At 38.3% G+C, this 22,755-nt stretch overlaps 1 protein-coding gene across 1 annotated transcript in view; it reads left to right on the forward strand.

Moving 5' to 3' along the window:
* Window positions 1-22,755, forward strand: part of PER3 (period circadian regulator 3) — a 50,066-nt gene that overhangs the window by 18,751 nt on the left and 8,560 nt on the right. The window contains 10 exon segments of the mRNA XM_063105693.1: window positions 951-1,055; window positions 1,290-1,448; window positions 5,405-5,510; window positions 6,460-6,588; window positions 6,973-7,102; window positions 16,051-16,183; window positions 16,646-16,791; window positions 17,046-17,183; window positions 21,565-21,795; window positions 22,544-22,753. Coding sequence (XP_062961763.1) covers window positions 951-1,055; window positions 1,290-1,448; window positions 5,405-5,510; window positions 6,460-6,588; window positions 6,973-7,102; window positions 16,051-16,183; window positions 16,646-16,791; window positions 17,046-17,183; window positions 21,565-21,795; window positions 22,544-22,753 — 1,487 coding nt within the window.

Below are 22,755 nucleotides of genomic sequence, written 5' to 3' on the forward strand. Positions count from 1 at the left end.
GAGATATTTTGTGTAATATGATCTGCATAAAGTAAGAAAATTTAGCTAGAGATAATTCTGGAAATAGCTTAAATTTATTGCATTAGAAGATATTTGTGGACATTGGCTATACATGCACGTATACCGAGTAATGGTCTTTTGTTACAGGCATAGTGACAAAGAGCCATGCACTGGACTTGGCAGACTGTAGTCATGATGCTATTTATGATGTGGCTTAGTTTCCACGTTGCTGATAAAAACTCAGACTGGTCCCGGGCCTCAGAATGATCTGCAGTAGAATTCAAATAAAGTTTTATTTTGTTTAAAAAAAAGAAAGATATTTGTGGATTTCTACACATAGAAAATGTTTATGGAGTCAGTTTTTTTCTAAGTCATCCTTAGTCTTAAATGTTTCCTATGAACCTTTGTCCTGAAAATGCTTCTGTGTACTGTTGTCTGTCTCTTTGATATCATCTTTTGGGGGACATTGTTTTTTAGGTAATTTTAATCATGCTGTATAAATTTGTAAACCGCTTTATTCATGAAACATCATCAGCATCATCAGCATCTTTCAGTGTTATAATGTGGTCCTTGTAGACTTTAAATGGCCACATAATAGAGGGCAGCAGAGTCCTCTGAGGAACTTGCTGAAAACATAGATCCCCAGTCTTGCCTCCAGAGACTGATTGAGCGCACCTACAGTGAGCCTGCAGATCTGTTTCTTAGCAAGTTCCCTAGAGGATTTTGATGCAACATGTCAGATGACTGACATATGTTAGATTACATAACCATTTCCCCACAGTATAGGCACTTAGGTCACTTGTTGCTTTTATAGATGCTGTAATGAACATTTTTTGCATAAAATATTTTCATACTTAGAATTAAGTAAGAAGTATTTTTGAAAGTATATAAGGTATAAAAATCACTTGATGAACGTAACAGGCTACCTGTGTCATGTGTTGGTGTCCCAGAGCCGTGCCTTTGCTGGGTTACCTACCTCAAGATCTGATTGGAACATCCATCCTCATGCACTTGTACCCAGAAGATCGTTTTCTGATGGTTGCCATATACCAAAAAGGTGAGGACCCACTTCTTTATAGAAGGAAATTTTTTTTACCATTGATTTGTTGTAGTTATTTATTTCCTTTCTCACTAGAGCTTAACCTTCTAACCAGATGAGCAGAGTTGAAACTGCTCAAACAATGTTCTGTTTTAACATGCTAAAAAATTTACAAGTAAACGACTAAAAGAGACATTTGCAATCAATATCTGTGTTGAGTAAATTCTGTTTTTGTCTCACTATTTTGTGTGGTCTTGGAGCGTGCAGGTCATCCTCCCTTCAGACACTCACCCATTAGATTTCGTACTCAAAACGGAGATTACGTCCTCCTGGATTCCAGCTGGTCCAGCTCCGTGAACCCCTGGAGCCAGAAGGTTTCTTTCATCATTGGTTGGCATAAAGTTTGAACGTAAGTCAATCAGTTTTCGTGTTTTCTAAAAAAATCTTTTTTACCAGGTAACATTCCTTAGCTCGTTGGCTGCTCCTTCAGTCAGTTGGCACATGAACTAAATAAAGCACAGATTTTTCTTGAATGCTTTTGAAAGACAGTTTGGTGATACGTATCAAGAGACCTGAAAGAAATCCTGATGTCAGACTTAAAGTAGCTTAAATGTCCATCATTAAATGAACTCTGGAATATTTGGTGTATTATAATTGTCAATAAAAATTTTTGCTGTGATTACATAACATGGGAAAATGACATGTTAGATATAAAAAGCAGCATACAAAATAATTTAGACCTGTGATTATATTTAAAACACACAAACACAAAGTATGAAATAGAGAAGATTGGAAGGAAATAAAATATAAATTTTAGTTATGTGTGGGTAGTGGGACTGTGGATGAGATCATTTTCTTTTTTTGCCTTTTCTGTGTTTTAAAGATTTCCTTAGTGAGCACGTGAAACTTTTTATACCAGTCTCCTGCTGTAGAATTCCACTTATTTGTGTCGATTTTAGTAGATTTTTATTTTTAAACATCAGATTCCTTAGTGTTTCTTTTTGGCTGGCTCCAGCTTGTTTGATTGCCATTGCCTGTCCATGTGACAGAATCATGTAAAATGGACCTAGAACAACCTGGCCACTACTCTTATACCCTAAAATACTCCTGAGCCCTTGAATTTTTGGACCATTTTTAATTGACCTGTAAGTTTTTTTAACCTGGCCGTGGGTTTCTCTTTGTTGTCTTTTTCTCTTCTTTTTTAAGCGTGGAAATTACACTTACTCTTCAGTATCTTGCAGAGATTGAGAAATTTTTTTTGTATTTTGTTTCACACTTCTGTACACATAAGCGTAAAACTGAGAAGAGTAGATCTACCAATAAGACTTATTTTATCCCATGTTAATATTATAGTAGAGATGATGCATGTCTGTGGTGACAAAGGTCTCAAGGTTGCTCTTACCTCTTTGTACTCCAAGGTTTTGGCCCCTCCGCAAGCCGGCCCAGAACCTTAACAGAGGAAATAGGCTCCTCGCTGCCCTAACTCCTGAGACCAATTTGTGCTAGAAAACTGATTTAGTAATTAAAATAAGAAATATGACTGCCAAGTAAGTACTGGTTGTTTTGGTCAGAAAGGATTTATTTTTCCCCCAGTATGAAGCCTATTGGGAAGTGAAAATAAAATCAGACAGTTGCTTGGTGTGAATGTGAACCCCTGGAGCAAGTCAGATTCCTTTCATGAGACATCCCTGGGGGGAAAGGTGGGTCGCAGATTGGTCCGATCCCCTCCCCCAGGCTACAGACACGCCCTAGGTTTCCCAAGCTGTCTCTTCAGTTCTTTGATTAAATATATATGAAATGACCTGATATGTAATGAGTACTCAGAATTTTCAGTATTTTTAAAAACTATGTTAATATTTATATCTCAAGGGCTGAGATTCTATGAGGAAAATAACTTAAGGTGTAGTAGGTATTAATCTCTGTCATAAAATAATAATATTTATTATTAATTATTTGTAATTCCTGTATCCCTCAGTAAGTACTGGTGCGAGATCCTGAGAATGAGATGGTAAACAAACCTTCTCTTTACCATCGCGGAGCCCACACGGCAGTGGGAGAGACAGTGAATAAAACTGGCACCATAGTGTGTAACTAGAGACTTGGAAAGGGTGACAGTTGAAATGGGACGGGGGCTGTGAGAGATTAGCAAGTGACCCAAACCATATCACTGGGTCCTTCCCGGCTGCTTTGTGGGCAGGGGGGTTAGGTGCTGTACCTCTCGCTGTACAGATAAAATCCATACTCGGTGACATAGGGTGACTTTCCCAGGATCGCTTAGACAGGAAGTCGAAAGTGGAGACTAAAGGCAGGTTTTCTTTCTTACTCCTAGTTCCTTTATGCACTCACGACCTAATACTTCATGGCATTTTTGCCACTGTTTGATGGAGGCTGTCTCTCTGCCACCTGCAGAGTAATCAGTTTTGGGTTATAAAATTACTGAATAAAACTACAATTTAGTTTCGTAGAAGTTTTCACAACTAGGGATATCTAAATCTCATAGTGTTAAAGAATCTGTTCTGTTTCCATTTCAGAATTTTACTCAAAAAACAAAATCTAAATACCTCTGAAAGATTGTCAAGCTTATAGTGTACAAGATGTATTTCTTTTCTTTTTTTTTTTTTTAAATAAAAGATGACCGGTAAGGGGATCTTAACCCTTGACTTGGTGTTGTCAGCACCACGCTCTCCCAAGTGAGCAAACCGGCCATCCCTATATAGGATCTGATCCCGTGGCCTTGGTGTTATCAGCACCACACTCTCCAGAGTGAGCCACGGGCCGGCCCTTACAAGATGTATTTCTGTTGTGAATCAGATATACTTTTATTCCCAGACTGGTCATTTATGTATTCATTCTTTTAACTCATATTTAGCGATGGACTGAGCCCTGTTCTAGGTACTAGAGATACAGGAGTGAACAAAATAGACAGGAAATCTGACCCTATGGAGCTTACATAGTAGTGGAAACAGAGAGGGACAGACAGCCGATGAATCGTGTAAAATGTGTCGTGTGCCCAGTTGTGAAACAAGGTGGAGTCTCAAGTACAGCTCGTCACTTACATGCGACGTGCCTGATGCCGCGCTGACAGGTACTGACTGGCACCTGCCACAGTAGGTGCTGAGGGGGAGAAGATGAACAGTGCAGCTGTCGCCCTGTAACGGGAGACATGCGTGGTGAGCGAAGAGTTTCCCAATGAGTTCTTCCTGACTGCTTTTGTGACATGGCTGACATCCTGTGGTTTTTCAATAATAATTTCTGCCTTTGGGAACACATTTCAGTTTTTAGGTAAGAGCTGCATATGTGAATTGTAGAAGCAGCAGGCTGGCATAATGGGAAAAGGAAGACAGTGGCTTTGGAGTTGGACATGTGTAGTCCTGACCCTGCTGCTGCTTGGTTAAATGAACTTGGGCAAGTTCCTTAGACTCTCTGATCCTCTGACTTTATATATCAGGGACAATTCCTACTTCATAGGGTTCTTGTGAGGACTCGGTGAGATGATGTACGTGACTCAATATACCTCACGAAGAGGACTTGCTTTACTGAGGTACCAAGAGGCAGGCAATACAGCGTGGTGGCAGGACGCGTGGGCTCTGGTGCCCAGAATCTGCCCCGTCGTTCACCCCTCCCCAGCTAGGCGGCCCGGAGAAAGCGTTTAATTCAAGAGAAGGAAGGAGGCAATACTTGTAAAGCACTTGGAATAGTGTCTGGCACATTGTAAGGGTTTGGAAAATGTTATTCTTCTTGTGTATTATAAAAACTAGTACAGTACCTGCCACATAGAAGGTCCTAAATAAAAGTTCCTTCTCTTTTTGGTATCCCTTGGTTACCATGTCTGCCATGCACTGTGTTCAGGTAGTAGATTAAAGTGCTCTAGAATTTGAGTGTCAACAAGACGGAAGGTGCCGTCACAGCCACATCCCACCACTAGGGCGGGTTGCAGAGCTGTCTTTATTAGAAAGCTTAAGTGATGAGTTTCATCAAACATTAAATGTTGCTCGGCAAACTTAGGGTCTTTGAATTCCTGTAGTAGGTTACTCTGGTAATGTCAAATTCTGCCACCAGTTGTTGTTGAAGATATTTTAGTAGCTAAGGAGGTTGTCACTGATTTTAGATTTATCCATATACAGTGCTGAAACAATGATTGAAAAATTAGTGCTATAGAGAAACTTAAGAAGCTTGTTAATGTTTCAGTTTTTTCTATGCCTCCACGAATAGAATTTTAGCTTCATGTTTTCTGTATTTGGAACAACACAGTTGTTTGTTAGAGCACAGATTTACTCTTGGCATAGTCTATTAACAAGCACTTTAGACTTCATTGTAAATCAATTTTAAGTTGCTTGACTCAGTCTTTCACTTTGGCATTTGTAGGAGTCCACTAAAAGAGAATATTTTTGCTACCAGGATTAAAAAGATGAACAGTAATGACCAAGACATAACAGAATTACAAGAGCAAATTCACAGACTTCTCTTGCAAGTAAAGTGAGAGATTTTTAAAAACACAGAATTCTGACCGTCGTGTTTTAACACTCAGCCTTAGTAAAGTCACTTCACAAAAATAAACTGTAAGGAAATAAACTGTGAGGAAACTAGAAATTTTTGTCTTTCTCTCTTTGCTTTTAAATTAAATTTTAATAATTTTTAAATTCTTATTTAATTTTTTTAATGTGTAGGACATTTTTGTAAGAACCCATTCTAAGGCAGCAAACTGAGGCAGGGTAAGCAGTATGGTGGAGAAGTTATTTCCACATGAGAGAGGTCTTATGTTCTGAACGCCACCCATGTGCTCAACCTCTGTGTTTTGGCTTCAGTGATTTTTTTTTTTTTTAAATGATTCCAGTTTTAAAGGTAGGAAGAGAGGGATGGTAGGTCTCAGTATTTCCAGTTATTATAAACTAAAAGTAGGAAAAGTTACATGCTGAAAAGAAATACTAAAGATGGTTTCTACTAGAGATTCAATAGTTTGCAGTACATAAAACCGATGCTGTCACATGAGAGACCTGTTAGCTTAGTGGTTTTAAAAATGTCTTTCATAAAACCTCCAGGGGTCATGAAGTATCTGTGAAGTTCTTGGAGAAAAGTATGGCATATATTTAATTTGTTCTTTCTATTCTAAACTCAACATAAAGAACTAGAGTTTATCTTCATGGTTTTAAAAATTAATTATACGATGGCTTTTAAAAAACTTGTTCCAGAAATACCAACCTAGACTAGAAAACAAGACCTTGCCCTTGAGAATTGCTGAAATGACAGAGGAATGTCCTTCATGTCAGCATCAGGATTAAAAGCATCAACCTGCCTACACCTAATTTAGGACTTCAGACATTTTACTTTTAATTTTCTGATTATTTTAGATAAGCTCTGAATAATTAATCCTACCATTTAGATAACCAGTAACTCTAAATTGGTCCTCTTTTTTCTTCCAGCCAATTCATCTGAGTGCGTCCAGTGGCTATGGGAGCCTGGAAAGTAGTGGTTCACATGAGCACCAAGTCAGCCTCACATCATCCAGCAAGTCCAGCAGGCACTGCATGGAAGAAACCCAAAAGGAGCCGGTCAGTGGGCAGACTGCATGTTATTGTCCAGGTGTCGTGGTCTCTGCAATGTGTCGGTAGTAATTCTACTAGTGGTGACGTCTTAGTGTATGTTCTTGAAGACCCCATCTTGAAATAGATATTGTAATCTATTTCAGTTTGGAAAGATGTCTGTAAAAATAAAATATCACCTTTGGAATGTGATCTTTGGATTAATTGCATGCTTTTTATTTAACATTTCATTGATACCTGTGTACCAGGGCACAGTAGGAAACTGAATTAAAGTGATCACTGTACTTTTAGTCGTTATGTCTTCAGAGAACCAGAGTTAAATGTATTTTGTTTATTTTTTAATACACATTTTGATAATTTTTGAAACATATTTTATCATTTTTCTTCCCTCAGATGACCTTGCAGCAGGTCTACGCCAATGTAAACAAAATCAAGAATCTGGGTCAGCAGCTGTACATCGAGTCACTGACCAAACCATCTGTCAAACCAGGGACAGGGACACATACAGAACCACTGGGTGGTGGTGAGTCAGCAGGGCTGCTCAGGCTCCCCGCCATGGCACCCTCTTCTGCAAAGATAGAACGCGTGGGGGCCGCAAGCATACCACTGTGACCCTGCACCGCTGCTTTTCAGGTGTTTTTATTTGCCCAGATAACAATAGTAATATTAGTAATAATAATAATGGCAGCCACAAATAATATTCTGAAAGCTAAATGGTGTTAGAATGTAGTTCCAGTACACTTCTACTGAAGAATTAACTTTTCTGATAAGACCAGCAGATCTACAAATATTCTTTCTATATGAACTATCTGTAAACCCAAAAGCATTGATTTTAGAATGCATTTCAGATGATCAAGTACATTAAAATAATAATCCCTCTGTGTCATTTCAAACATGGAGAATATTTATGACCAAAATTGAATGAAAAAGTTTGGCCTTTTTCTTGATATACATTTACTTTTCTCAAATGTGAGGTAAGGAGCCCTCTAAAAGACCTGGATCTGCTGTATTAGTTGGCATTATTTTCAGAAGTTAACCTAGTTGCGTTATATAGCAGAGGAAGGTTCTATAATATAGAGATCAAATTAGATTGACTTTTTTTAATTTAGCAAACTTTCTCTTCATTTTTCTCCCTGAATATTAATATAATTTTGGAAGTCATGATGGATTTTGGTCACCTAAACGTTACTGATGGTCTCTATCATTGTCACATGGAGGCATTTTATGCAGTAGAGCTGAAATGTCTTTTCTAAGGTTCATAATAATAACAACAATAATAATAGCTATATTTTTCAGGACTTAATGTTATTTACACCATGAAAAATCAAACTGCTGTTCCCGTAGGTGATATCGCTAGAAGCTTATCTTAATCAGTTTTTACTGCTATAACAAAATACCTGAGACTGGGTGATTGATAAGCAGCAGCGATTTATTTCTTACAGTTTTGGAGGCCGGGAAGTCCAAGTTCACATTGTTGACAGTTTTGGTGTCTTGCCAAGGGCTCAGTCTCTGTTTCCACAGTGATACTTTGAATGCTGCATCCTGCAAAGGGAGTGAATGCGACACTATGTCCTCACGTGGTAGAAGGGAAACAGCTAGTTCCCTCCAGCCTCCTCTTTTGTAAGGTCGTTAATAATCCCCTTTGTGAGGGCTCTGCCCTCATGTCTTAATCACTTTCTAAAGGCCCTACATCTTAGTACTATCACATTGGGTTTAAACTCCAACATATGAATTTTGGAGGGAGACATACATTCAAACCAAAGCAGAGCCCATAAGACTTCCTCCGGATATAGCAAGTTCTGTCCTTTAGTTTCCTCTTTTTACCTAAATAGGAAGTTCAGCATTGTATTTGTTTCTTCTGTTATTACCTGTAAGGGCACAAGATAGGAATTACAGGTGTGTGTGTGTGTGTGTGTGTGTGTGTGTGTGTGTGTGTGTGTGTGTGTGTGTGTGTGTGTGTGTGTGTGTGTGTGTGTGTGTGTGTGTGTGTGTGTGTGTGTGTGTGTGTGTGTGTGTGTAAACCACCAGATTTCCTCTATCCAAAATAATTTTTTTCTTTTTATTTTAACATTTATTGTAAATATTTGTGGGGTACAGTATATTGTTTCAATACATGCATATTCCGCACATTGATTCACTTAGCAAAACTTTGTACCTGCTAATCCACTACTTCCCTACCACCCCCACTCCCCCAAGTATCGTATCATTCTTACTGTGTATCATTATTCCATGACCTGGCAGAGAAAATTCTTTTGGAATGTCTTAAAGCTGAAATTGTTTAATGTTTTCTTCATCCTCTGGTCAAGTCAGTCCTATTCACTGCTGCTTTGGCCTGGGATCTCATACTAGTATCACAATTTTACAGCCTGGCCTCTGTATTTCATGTCAGAGTAGCTTCCTTTCTTACCTCCTGAATTGTTCAGTTTCTTACCATCCACCACTGACCTGGTAATACCATCGGTACTATTTTTGGGAGCCTATAAATATTATAATTATAATGTTAGAAATTGAGTAGAGATATACAGCAATGAAAAGGAAAATGCTAGAGGATCATTGTATACATGTTTTATATACAGGGTGCTAGAGCCAACAAGAACTTGAGGTTTTAAGTTTATATTTTTACCTCTCTTACAAGGGCAGGTAATGCTTTAAAATGGAAAAAGAAGGGAGATTTCAAAAGCTAATATGGGAGGGTAAGCAGCAACAGAGATATGTAAAGCCCGTTCATCCGCCATTCATACAAATGCCAACTGCAAGAGACGTAATTGGGGAAATCAAGGGAACTTGAGTGCTGCGTGTGTAGGGTGATGGAATGCCTGAGTGAGAGAAGATGACCCCGGAGCTGAACCGATTCAGAGTGAGAGTTGGGGGTGTAGAGAGCCAGTCAGAACCTCACTGCAGACTCACAAAAAAGCCAGAAAAACAGCAAGTTCATGACCTTGACCCCATCAGAGTGCTGAGGTTACAGGGCAGCCAACAGGCCTAAAATCTAAAGAGAGACACGCTTGCAGGTGATGTGGGGGGAGATGCAAGCACTGGATCACAGCGCAGCAGCTAACAGAATCGGGTAACGTGGGAGAGACAGACCCTCTCTGAGGCACAATGCAAAGGAGGGACCAGAAGCTGAAAGTGGAGCACACACTGAGAAAAACTCGCAGACCAGCTGCTGCCTATGCAGAGGATAACAGGAGGAATTTGAAAGGTGTTTCACATTCTGTAAAGCCATAGCAACAACAAACCTCAAAGCTGGCCTAAAACTTCATTAGATGAGTTCAGGTACAGACCCAACAGAAAGAAAGGCATGCCCAGGCGCTCTACTGTCCTATATAAGTTATTTCATTTTCAACAGATCTTATGTAGCCTATGGAAAGGCAAAAAGAAAAGAAAAGAAAAAAAAAAAAAACTACCAAGAGACAAAGCAATCATCAGAACAAGACTCAGCTATGATGCAGAAGTGGTATCCACCTGACAGAGAACTTGAAATAATTGTGAGTAGTACATTAAAGGCTAATGGACAAAGTGGGCAGCATGCAAGACCAGGAGGGTAACTGCAGCGTAGATGTGGAATGTAAAAGAAAGGATCACATGGAAATGCCAGAAATGCCAGAATAATGGGCAGTCAACACAACCAAGGAAAGAATCAGTGAATTTGAAGATACATTACTTCAGAAATTACTCAAACTGAAACAGAGAAAGAAGAGTGAAACAAACAGAATAGAATGTTCTAACAATTTGGGCACAAGGTCAAACTATCTAATATATGTGTAATTGAAATTCCAGAAGAAATATTTGAAGAAATAATGGCCATAGGTCCAAGGAACAAGAAGTTAGGTAAATACAGCAAGAAAAGCACTTAGGCATGTCATAGTTAAACTGCCGATAATAAAACCAAAGAGAAAGTCTTGACGGCAACCAGAGGAAGAAAGATTACAAAACAAAAAGAAAAACAAAGAAGGATTACAACAGACATTTCTTCAGAAACCATCCACACTAACAAGACAATGGAGTAATGTCTTCAAAGAAAAAACACAGAATCCTGTACCTCGCAAAGATATCTTTCAGAAATGAAGATGATATGAAGGTTTTCTTAAACAACAATCGTGGGAATTTATTGCCATCAGCCTTATTCTATAAGAAACGCTAAAGGAATTTCTTAAGGTAGAAGGAATGTGACATCAGACAAAAAAAAAACTTGGATCTACACAAAGAAGTAAAAAGCACTGGAAAATGGAATAAATGAACGTAAAATACATTTTATTTTTTAATTGTTTTTAATTGCCCTAAAAGAAAACTGATTAAAGCAAAAATAGTATTCTGCATTTATAGCATATATAAAAGTAAAATATCTGACAATATTACTGTTAAGGTTAGTAGGGAGATACTGGGGATATACTATTGTGAGGTCCTTATGCTGTATTTGAAAGAGTATGATATTGTTTGGAAGTAGACACTGAGTACGTAAGAATACATATTGGAAACTGTAGGATGACAATTAGAAAAGACTTTTAAAGTGTAAATAATATGTCAGTAGTGGTGATAAAATGGAATTTAAGACAACCCAAAATTAGGCAAAAAGGAAGAAAAAAACCAACAAAAACCAAATGGAGCAAATAGAAAACAAGTAGCAAGAGGGTATATTTTAATCCAATAATGTCAATAATCACGTTAAATGTGAATCATCTCATATACAGGTAAAAGGCAGAAACTGTCAAATTGGATGAAAAGGTGCAGCTGCATGCTATTTACAAGACCCCATTTTGAAAATAAAAACATAGGCTAAAAGCAAAGAGTTAGAAAGGATATACCATACTAACATGAACCAGAAGAAAGATAAAAAGTTATATTAATATCACACAAAGTGGACTTCAGAACAAGGAATATTACCAGGGTTACAGAGAGATTGCCTAAGTAATGACAAAGGGGTTGATTCTCTAGGAACTTGGAACAGTCCTACATGTTTAGAATGTCAGAACTCAAAGTACATGAAGCAAGAACAGATAAACTGCAAGGAGAAATAGACAATTGATGAAGATATTGAAGGCCCAAACAACACTATCAACAAGGTTGGCCCAGTTGACATTTATAGAACACGCCACCCAACAATAACACAATAACATATTTTTCTCAAGGGCGAATGGAACTTTCATCAAAACAGACCATATTCTGGGCTGTAGTATAAACCTTAATAATTTTTAAATAATAGAGATCATATAGATTATATTCTCTGACCAAAATGGATTAAACTAGAAATCAGTTACAAAGGTATCTAGGAAATTCTCAATGTTTGGAAATCAAATATACTTCTAAATAACCCACAGGTCAAAGAGGAAGTCTCAAAGGAAATAAAAACATTTTGAACTGAATGAAGTGAAAAGACAACATAAAATATGTAGGATAGCCCTGAAACCATAATTAAAGGGAAATCTACAGCATTAAGTGTTTATATGGCAAAAAGAATGGTCTCAACTCGGTAATCTAAGCTTCCTCCTTAAAAAACGAGAGAAAGAACAAGTGAAATCCAAAGTAAGCAGAAGGAAGGAAATAGTAAAGACCAGCTATCAATGAAATTGAAAACAGAAAATAGACAAAATTACATCAAAAGCTAATAAGAATAAAATTAATCTTTAGCTATACTGAACAGAAGAAAGAAGGAAAGACAGATTGGGCTTTATCAAAATTAAAAACTTATTTTCGAGGACATTGATAAGATAATGAAGACAATATTTTCATATTATATATAGAGAAATTATATTTAGAATATATAAAGAAAACCCAACAATACGACAAACAACCCAATTAAAGAATGGTTAAGAGGTCTGAACACTTTCCAGAGAAGATATATAGAGAGATGCTCAACCTCATTAGTCGTTAGGCAAAAATAAATGATAACCACGTGAGATACCGCTACACACCAATTAGAATAGCTAAAATTAAAAGAGAAAAAACCTGACAGTACCAGGTGTTGCTAAGGATACAGAGTAACCAGAACACTCATGTACTGCTGGAGGTAATGCAGAATTGTATAACCACTTTGGAAAAGTTTGACACTCACCTATAAAGTCGAACATAGTCTTACCGTATGATTTCATTCTTAGCTATTTACTCAAGTGAAATAAAAACGTAAGTTCACACAAAACCTGTATGTGAATACTTATTGCACTTTTACTTGCCAAACACTGGAAACTAGCCAGATGCCGTTCCGCAGGTGAATGGATAAACTGGTATATCGGTACAGCAGAATACTACTCAGCAGTGAATAGGAAAGAGCTTGGTTTGTGCAGCAGTGTAGACGAATCTTAAATGCATTTTGCTAAGTGAAAGAAGGCAGAACCAAAAGGTTACATATTGTGCAATTCCATTCTAGAAAACCATTCCTTCTGGAATGCTCTGGATCTGGAAAACAGATCAGTATATATACTAAGATTGTGTAGGAGAGGAGCTGACTACAGAGGGTCAGCTGGAGGGAAATTTTTAAGTGATAGAAAGGTTCTGTTGGTTACCATGGTGGTAGATATACAGCTTTCTATGCATTTGCCAAAACCCATTCATCTGTACACTTCCATCCTTTCCCAGAATGTAGAGAGAACCCGAGATGATTTTTAGGTTGTGACAAATGCAACTGTATTACAAGTGCATGGTGTAAACATACTAAAGGCAGTGGGAAAGAAAGGAGCCAAGTAGCTTTGGAAAACCACGTCTTAACTGGATACCCTAGGGATGAATACAAAATATTAATGTGCACAAACACTGTTCTCGATTGGTATATTTGTTTCTCACTGGAGTGTGAATTAGCAATTCTGAAACTACTTTATACATATACTGTGGCTGAACTAATTGGTTTAATACATTATAGATAATGATGACCAGATTCCTCACTATCAAGATAGAAGTTACAAACAACTAAAGGGGGAATGCTAGCGTGAACTCTATGGTGCTGGATTAGAGTTAAGGTATCGGTATGAGCTCATGGCCTTTTTATTGGACAGACGGACGGACAAGGGTTAGTATACAGACATAAACTTACGAGTTCTTTCCTTTGAGAGGACCTCCAAGCAGGGACAATTTAGTACCAATGAGCACACTTAGCACCCAGATCGTGGTTTCTAAGTACATTTTTCCAATAAAAAGGAACCAGGGCCAGAAAGTAAAAGGAAGTGCTCAAGAAAAAAAGGGGGGAAGTTGGCATGTCAGAAGGCCACAGGAAACAACTTGAAAGAACTCCCAGTGGCCGAAACTGGAACAATTTGAGCAACAAAATAAATAATGATAGTATTGGATTATAACCCAAGAATTAGAATAAATATCTGTGAGTCCATACTGATAAATGATTGAATTAATAAATAAAAGGGGAAGGGTTAGAAGGAAAACTTTCTTTATATAAGTTTGATTAATAAATGTAGAAGAAATGAGGAAACAGAAAATTGCTGTTAGAATTCCACAGTAATAATTGCTGCAGGGACTTCTTCAATGAATGCTAACATTAGTAAATGAACTTTTTTTTTCGAATTAAAAATGTTTTTTAAATTAAAAATGGTAAAATATATATAACATAAAAGTTACCATTTTGACTATTTTTAAGTGCACAGTTCAGTGGCTTTGTGTACATTTACCTTGTTATGCAATCAATAGTGAAAATTTAAGAGGAATAAGATATTTGCATAGTCTCAAAGTATTCCTCCAAAACATGTAGTGTTTACATTATTTATTACAATGTAAAATCATAACTTTACAGAGGAGAAGCCTGACAGACACCACCTTAACCGAGGATCAAGGTAATAAAATCAGTCAGCATAGCATCCCCCTGGGTCCATGCACTAAGAAGGCACTGCACCTGCGTGGTGTTCTCTCCCCAAATGCATAGCCTCATGTCTCATCAAGAAAAAACTGAGGAAATGTGACAACTAAGTCAGTGTGAGATCCTGAATTTCATCCTGGACAACAAAAAAATGATATTAGTAGTAACCTGGTGAAATCCCAAATGAAGTCTGTATTGCAATTAGTAGCACTGTCCCAGTGCTGAACTCCTAGTTTTGGTCATTTTGCTTTGGTCATATAAGGTGTTAACATTAGTGGAAGCTGGAGGAGGAGTATATGGGAACTCTCTGTACTATTTTTGCAATTCTTTAAGTCTAAAATTATTTCAAAATTAAAAGTTTAAAAAAGTTAATGAGTGAAAGTTAATAGTCATTTTTCCATAATACCCTCTAAAAATAGAGAAGCCTCTTCCAAGCCAGCTAAAAATGACCTTTATCAGTAACAGCAGCAGCTGTCACTTTTTACAAAACCTCTCAACAGTATCTCACGTAATTTCTTTCTTGAAATAGTTTCCATTCTTGGTTTCCATGACACCCACTGTCCTTTGCAGGATTTTCCCTTATCTTTCTGGCTGTTCTTTCTCAGTTTCCTTTACTGATTCATTCTCCTCTACAGTAAGTTTAGATTCTTCAGTGCTCAGGCCTGGAGACTGTTTTTCTTCTCTCTGTGCCCATGCTGTCCAACACTACTTACATTTGACAATTTAAATTCAAAATGAATACAGATAAACACAGTTAAAACTTTAGTTCCTCAAAAAGAAGTTCCTTCCTTCAGGGGAAAAAAGAAATTATTAATGGAAAACATTAGCACAATTAGGTATGACATGTTCTGCTTCCACTTATCTCTGGATTCAGTCAGTGCTCTTTTTAGCCACAAGCATATTCCCCCTCTTTCTTTATTTTGAAAAATTGTAAAAATGTGAAAAAATGAATACATTAAGATAGCAGGCTTATTCGTATCACTCAAAATTGTGTTCATATTTTATTATATTTGCTTTGTGATTTTTATTTAAAAATAAAGAAAAAAAGAAAAATTTTAAAAATAATTAGTTCCTTGGTTGCTGTAGCAGCATTTCAAGTGCTGAAGAGCTCCCTGCGGGTCAGTGGCCGCTGCACTGGACAGTGTCGATGGAGGACAGCTCCGTCGGTTACCAGGAAAGTCCATCAGCCACAGGTTGCACACGCGTGACGCTGTGCACTGTACCTCACGACACGTCGGAAGTGCGCGGCCTGCTCGCCCCGCTCTCGATGCCAGATTGATCAGTTGTGCCTTTCACCTAACAGATTCATTCCTTGATAATCTTTGCCTAAAACATTTGTTTCACCCGTTTTTTAAAAAACCAGTGTAATCATTCTGTGTGTGACTTGCTCTGTGCCTTATTTCACTCACGTTATTCTGTATTGTGGGTTTTTTATGTCAGTGCATTTAAACCTGGGCTCATACTTAACAGCTGCATAATACTCTATTAATGTACACGGGGTCTTCAAAAAGTCATGGGAAAGGTTCATACTATTCTCTAATTCTATTTTTCTGTGAACTTTTTGAAGTACCCTCATATATATCAGAAAGTACCATGATTTGATTTTGCTGAATGAGTACTTATTCTTAACTACATGCTAAATATTTTTAATTGCACATCCTTTCATTCTCTTTCAGATAAGCAGAAAGCCTTTTCTTCCTGCCAGACATTGAAAAATAATAGCACGTACACTGAGTCTTGTGAGGATTTGAGGAAAGATCAGCACAGCCCATCCTATCAACAGATAAACTGTATTGATAGTATTATCAGGTGGGAGACAAGTTTTGACAGCATGTTACTTTTTTCTAGAAGCATACATTGTCACCGTGGAGCCTTTATAGAATTCTTAACAGCTGTTCTGGTTTGGTTTTTCGTTATAAATTTGTACATTTTTATGGAATGCCTACTATATACAGTTCATAATATACTCAACATTATGGGGTGTACAGGAAATTAAAGATGCATCCCTTCTTTGAAGGAGCTGTGGTGTGATTGAGAAGACAAGTCCTAAACTTGTCAAAATTAAATGATGTAAGACTGGAAGATCAACTCAAGACCATAGTAAAGGAGATGCTACAACTCAGTGATCCAGGCTGGGATGGTCAGGGAAGACATCATCAAAAAAGAAAAGTACAAACTATCCCAAACAGAAGTGGCACAGGAAAAGCAAGGAAGTGAAAATGGCACAGGTCGGGACAGCTGAGAGTACGTGGCCCGATTGTGTTGTTGCAGGTACCTGAAGAGCTACAACCTTCCAGCCTTGAAAAGGAAGTGTGTATCCCGTACAAATACAACTTCTTCATCCTCAGAAGAAAACAAACAAAACCACAAGGCAGACGATGTCCAAGTATTGCACGGTACACAGGAATGCCTTCCTAGTTTGATAAAGAGAACAATCACAAATCCATCCGTTCTCTGTTTCTCTTTCTTTTCTTATTTATTTCATTGTAATCACAAAATCCTAGTTTCATATTACCTCTTTATGGCCTGTAGACTTTAATTTTGTCAGTTATAAACTTCTGTAAACTGTTTGGGTCTTCTACATAAATTTCTTGTTGGAAATTTTTTTTTTCAATGTCAGTTTCTCTTATATCGGCAGCTGTTTCTCAGGTCCCAGCCATGGCTAAATGAGAAGTGCCGACAAATGGACGGTCCATGGACACTAAAGGAGCTCCATGCACCCTGTCCACCAGGGTGCTGAGCTCAGGGTCGAGCAGAAGCCAGTGCAGTTACAGCAGCACCACCGTTCACGTTCCACCCCCAGTCAGGTGCCACGTTTACTTTTTATTTTGGAAATGTACTCAACTTTAGATACACTGTGAGGAGAAAGCAAAAGTCATTAATGCTGTTCGCTTAGTTTTAACTTGTAAATTATAAATACTTTTTCAGTTTCTTAATTCAGTTAAAGTATTTTTGGAAATGTCATCATGTTTATGTTGGCTACATCTTTTGGACTGTATCTCTTAGTTATGTTATCTGTCAATGAAATTGGTGGATGCATGTAAAACACTTAGAACAGTACCTGGTGGGTGGATAGTCGTAAGCTCTCAATTAGTGTTAGCCATTATTAATGCAATTATTGATTAGGTCACTATGTTGCTGACCTGTAAGAAAGGTGTTTGTTTCACTCGTTGACTATATCTGTAACTAGATCGATCACACATACAGTCATTCACGTTTTTGTATTGGTCTGATAACAATGTGTAGAATACTTTCAAAACTCTCCTCTAACAACATAATCACTTGGTAAATTATTCTAATCTGATAACTTCCTTTTATTCCTTTTTCCTGCCTCCTATCCTTTTGACTTTTTGATTGCTTGTGACGATTTGGTGGATGAAGAAATGGTGACAAATGTGTTTTGGATTTTTTAATTATCTCTAATTTATCTTTGCTAGTCTTAAATTAGCTAACCTGCGTTGAGCTGTTACTGTGTATTTACTTGTTCTTAGTTCTTCGTAGGTGTTAACTCGTTAAATCCTTCCAACAACCCTGTGAAATGGACTGTGTAGTATTATTGACAGGAGGGCTGTGGATTGGTGGGGAAAGACCAGAGGCACAGCTGTTGTGAGATTAGATTACGTTTCCAGTTAGCCACAGGTAGAGTTTTATTGATAAGTTTTATTAGGGTTTTATTGGCTAGCCCCTCAGGACAGGAGCATACACACATTTTTAGTATACCTTTTCTTAATACTTTGGATTCCTATGTGAGCATGCAGGTGTTTATGACACAGCCCATACGAGGTAGGGAGGCTGTCACCCAATATAGAAAGCTCCTTTTTTTTTTTTAACTATGCCACTGTGCTTTTTATGCTCTGGTCTTACATCACCATTTTTAAAAAATTTATACTAAAATCTGTATGCTTTCATTTTTAAGGAAATATTTACTGATAATAGTTTCTCCTGATCTTAAACCAGTCTCAACATCTGCAAGGCCACATCTTTATTCCAAGGAGGAAAAGAAGAATCAGAGCCCAAATGTTCTTAAACTATGTTATATGTCTACGTCCTTTGCAGTTTACACCTTGACTCCATCATGAGTTGAGTCTGAGGACCATAATCAAAAATGCATCTCCATGCAAGTTGTTATCTTCATTTTATGTATGGGACAATTAAGGCACAAATAGGTGAAGTAAGTTGCCCAGAGTCACAGGGCACATGAGAAGCAGAAGAGGGAATCAAATACTGACATTTGTTCTCCAAGGATAATTGCCATTATAGATATTTTGAACCTGTAGCAGGGTCTATTTAAGATGGAATGCAAGATTCAAAGAGTAGCTAAAAAGCCAATCAATAAGTTGAAATTAAATTTTTAAAAATAAGTAATCCAAAAGAAGGGCAGGAAAAGAGGGATACAGCAATAAAAATGACACAGGGAACCAAACAAATAATAAAATGATAGCTCTAAATGCAGCTATGTCAATAATGACATAAAATGGGCTAAACACTGCAATTAAAAGGCAAAAATTGTCAGAACAGATAAAAAAAAATCAAGACCCAGCCACCTGCCCCCTGCAAAGTACAATTTAAATAAAAATTCGCAAATGGATTGAGAGTGAACGGGTGGAAGAAGATGCACAATTCAAACAATAAGCAGAAGAAGTCTGAAGTGCCTTTATTAATGTAGACAGAACAGACTTCGAGACATAGTCATTCTGTTATGTAACACAGTCCACACATCGGGAAGACCTAACAGTCATTAATGTGTACTTGCTAAAGACAGAGCTTCGAAAGGTGAAGCAAAATGGAAAGAGTTGAAGACAGAAATAGACTACATAATCATAGTTGGAAAATTTAATACCCCTCTCTCTGCCATTGAAAAAATATCTAGGCAAAAAAAATTAGTAAAGAAATAGATGATCTGAACAATTCTACCAGCTACCTTGACCGGATTGATATTGAGAGAACACGACCCCCAATAACTGCATAATGCATGTTCTTTTCAAGTGCAGAGTATGTTTACTGAAACATAAAATATGTTGGGGCTGTAATGTAAGTCTAAAATTTAAAAGGATTAATGGTGTTTAAACTGTGCTTTCTGGCTAGAGTGAATCAAATTAGAAATCAGTAATAAGATATTTAAACCCAAATGTTCAGAAATTAAACAATGAATTTCTAAACAAAACGATTCAGAGAAGGTATCACAAAGGGAATTAGAAAATATTTCAAAATCAATGATGATGAAAGTGCAGCATACTAAAATTTGTGGGATGCAACTAAAATGAGGCTAATAAGATTAGTAGAGATAAGCTGAAAGTTGGTTCTCTGAAAAGATGGACAGAATTGGTCAGCCCTCTGAGCCAGTGTGGAGCAGCCCTGACTCCTGTGCTTTGTAGTAAGTCTTGAGTCAGGTAGTGTAAATCCTCCAGCTTTGTTCTTTTTTAAGATGGCTTTGAATATTCTAGGTCTTTCTTCCATATAAATTGTAGACTCAGTTTCTCAGTGTCTTTTTTCCTTATTATGGGTTGTGTTTTCCTGCTTCTTCTCATGCCTGGTGGTTTCTAATAGAGTGCCAGATATTGTGAATAAGTGCAGAGTATTTTTATCTTCCCGTAAGTATTCTTGAGCTTTATTCTGGGACCCAGTTAAGTTCCCTGGAAGCATATTGATCCTTTCAGGCTTTGCTTTTAAAATTTGTTAGGCAGGACCAGAGCAGTGTGTGGCCTGGGCCTAATTTGTCTCTGCTAACAAGCCAAGATCCTCCTGAATATTCCATCCAGTGCCACGTGAGTGATGAGATTTTCTAGTCCGGCTGATGGGACACCACTGTTCTCCCATTGTTGCCTCTGATCTCTTCACGTGGGTGTTTTCTCACATGAATGCACTGGTGAGTGCTTCCCGAGTACTCTGGGGATTCTCTGTAGCTCTCTCCTTTCCAGTACTCTTCCCTGAAAACTCTAGCCACCCTGTCTCCCTGGGCTCTTGGCTCTGTTTCCGCAACTGGGACAGCTCACCTGGGTCCCCCCCACCTCCACACCTTGGAACCTCTCCAGGCAGAATGCCGGGCAGGCTCACCTCATTTCTTTCCTGTCCTCAGGGTCACTCTCCTTCTTTACCTGATGTTCTGTGCCTTAAAACCTATTTTGTCAGTTTTTTTGGTTGTCTCAGGCAGTAAGGTAAATCTGGTATCTGTTACTCCCTCTTGGCCTGAAGCGGAAGTCCGTCTGCTGTGTTGACTTAGACCAGTCAGAGCCCACTTCCGGACATGGAGTGGGGCCAAACCCACCCAAGCCACCTGGGCATTGCACAGCAGTGGAGAGGAGAGATGGGGTGGCTGTTGGGGGACCCAGCACCCAAAGTCCAGCTGCACATTCTTACTTTAATAAACTGTGGGCTATACTTAAAACAGAATGCTGTGCAGTGTACAGAAGTATGAGACAACTGTCCATGTGTTGATGAAGGGATATTGTTAAGTGAAAAAAGTATGCTGCAGATGTGTCTTTTGGGTAAAAACGGTGTCGAGGGAGGGAGAGAAGGATCTATATTCATGCTTGTTTATATATGCATAAAGAAACCAGAAAGATATATAAAAGGAATGGTTTCTAATGAAACAGAACTAGGCAGATGGTGGACAAGGATGGAGAGACTTTAGTAAATACCTTTTTAACACTTGTTGGTTTTTGAACCATATGAATATATTACCTATTTATTTATTTATTTATTTATTTATTTATTTTATTTTTTTTTTTTTTGTCTTTTTCGTGACCGGCACTCAGCCAGTGAGTGCACCAGGCCATTCCTATATAGGATCCGAACCCGCGGCGGGAGCGTCACCGCGCTCCCAAGCGCTGCACTCTCCCGAGTGAGCCACGGGCTCGGCCCTATATTACCTATTTAAAAAGTAAATTCAAAAACAAAAAAAAAAAAAAAAAATTTGAAAGAATTCAGGGAGATAGAAAAATGTTTTTTTAAAAGCAAGATTTAAATAATTAAATATACGTGTACTGACTATGACAACTTTTGTAAAACGTATATACATTTATACAAAGAATATAAGAGAGAAAAACAAGAAGAATGCTTGTGCTGGGCCGATGACGTTTTTTGTGTTCCAGCAGTTATAATCATGTTTGTAAAGATGTATTGAAAGGCAGTTAAAAAGTAATGTAAACAATTGATAGGAGTTAAAATAAATTGGTTGTCTTCTACCTCAGCAGAGGATGCCGCCCTAGCATGTGAACCCTGGACCCTAAATGCACAGCCAGCCCCTTCGACCGTGGAAGAATTTAAACGTGCAGGGCTGGGAAGGGCTGCTCTGTCAGCCCATACACAGGAGGGGGAACAGGACTACGCTGACAAGTTCCAGGAAAAGATCCTGTCATTGCCCTGCAGTTCCTGTCTTCAACAAGAAAGCAGAAGCAAAGCTAAATATTCCTATGTTCAAGGTAGTTAAATTTTTTAAAATATTCCATTTTTCTGCGTGGCCGTTACAAATCATATCTATTAGGCCTCGTGGCCAGCATCAGCACAGCCATGTTAAGCACCTTCCTACCCTCTTCCCCCTTGCCCCTCCCTATCACATTAATCAGTTTTCCACCCCCTACCCCCTTGCTTTTCGAGAAAACCCGGAATTTGTACAAAACAGATTCTTATGCAAAAATGACCACACAACGCCCTTCCTCTAATTCAGACCTTGTAAAACCTTTTTAGTCTGTATGGGGGTGGGAGCTGATCTGACTCGGTCTCCCCTCCACGTTGGTGGAATAAAGCTTCTTGGCCGAAATGGCACCTGGCTCAGGTCTGTCTCTCTTCTCTGTCTTGCCGAACCTAACTATCTAAGTACTGAAAGATGAGGAGTGAACCATAGGAGTTTTACTGGTGAGAACCTGCGAGTTTCTAAAATAAATTTGTTTATATCAACAGTGTATTTAGGATCTGTCTTAGATCCTGGATCTGAGAAACTGATTTTTGTAAGAAACTGGTTGAGAGTTCCTGAAATAAGTTTATATTACAGCAACAATTTTTATCCAGAACTTTATCTTTTTAGAGCTACTTCTGTGCTCCCTGTAGCAGACATGTTACTACTAGCAAATGTTTATTCCTTTGTGATCTACTTAACAATTAGCTGCAAATGGCATCCTTCTTGGGAGGGGGTTGGTTTTTCATAATGTGCTTCCGTCTCTGTTTTTTCAGGAGATTATGCTTCCGAGTGGACCAAATCAGCTGGTTGCAAGAAAGGGAGGCACAAGCGTAAGAAGCCACCTGTACTGTGGGTCAGCAGTGGCTCTGGTGATGACTGTCCCTGTGTCAGGAGTGCGCTGCAGGACCCACAGCCCCGGAGCCCTTCCGCTGCCTCTTCTCCTCAGCCCTTGGGCCTGACCTTCCCGTCTGCCGTGATGATCCCT

This window comes from Cynocephalus volans, chromosome 8 (genome assembly GCF_027409185.1).
Source record: "Cynocephalus volans isolate mCynVol1 chromosome 8, mCynVol1.pri, whole genome shotgun sequence".
NCBI lineage: Eukaryota > Metazoa > Chordata > Mammalia > Dermoptera > Cynocephalidae > Cynocephalus > Cynocephalus volans.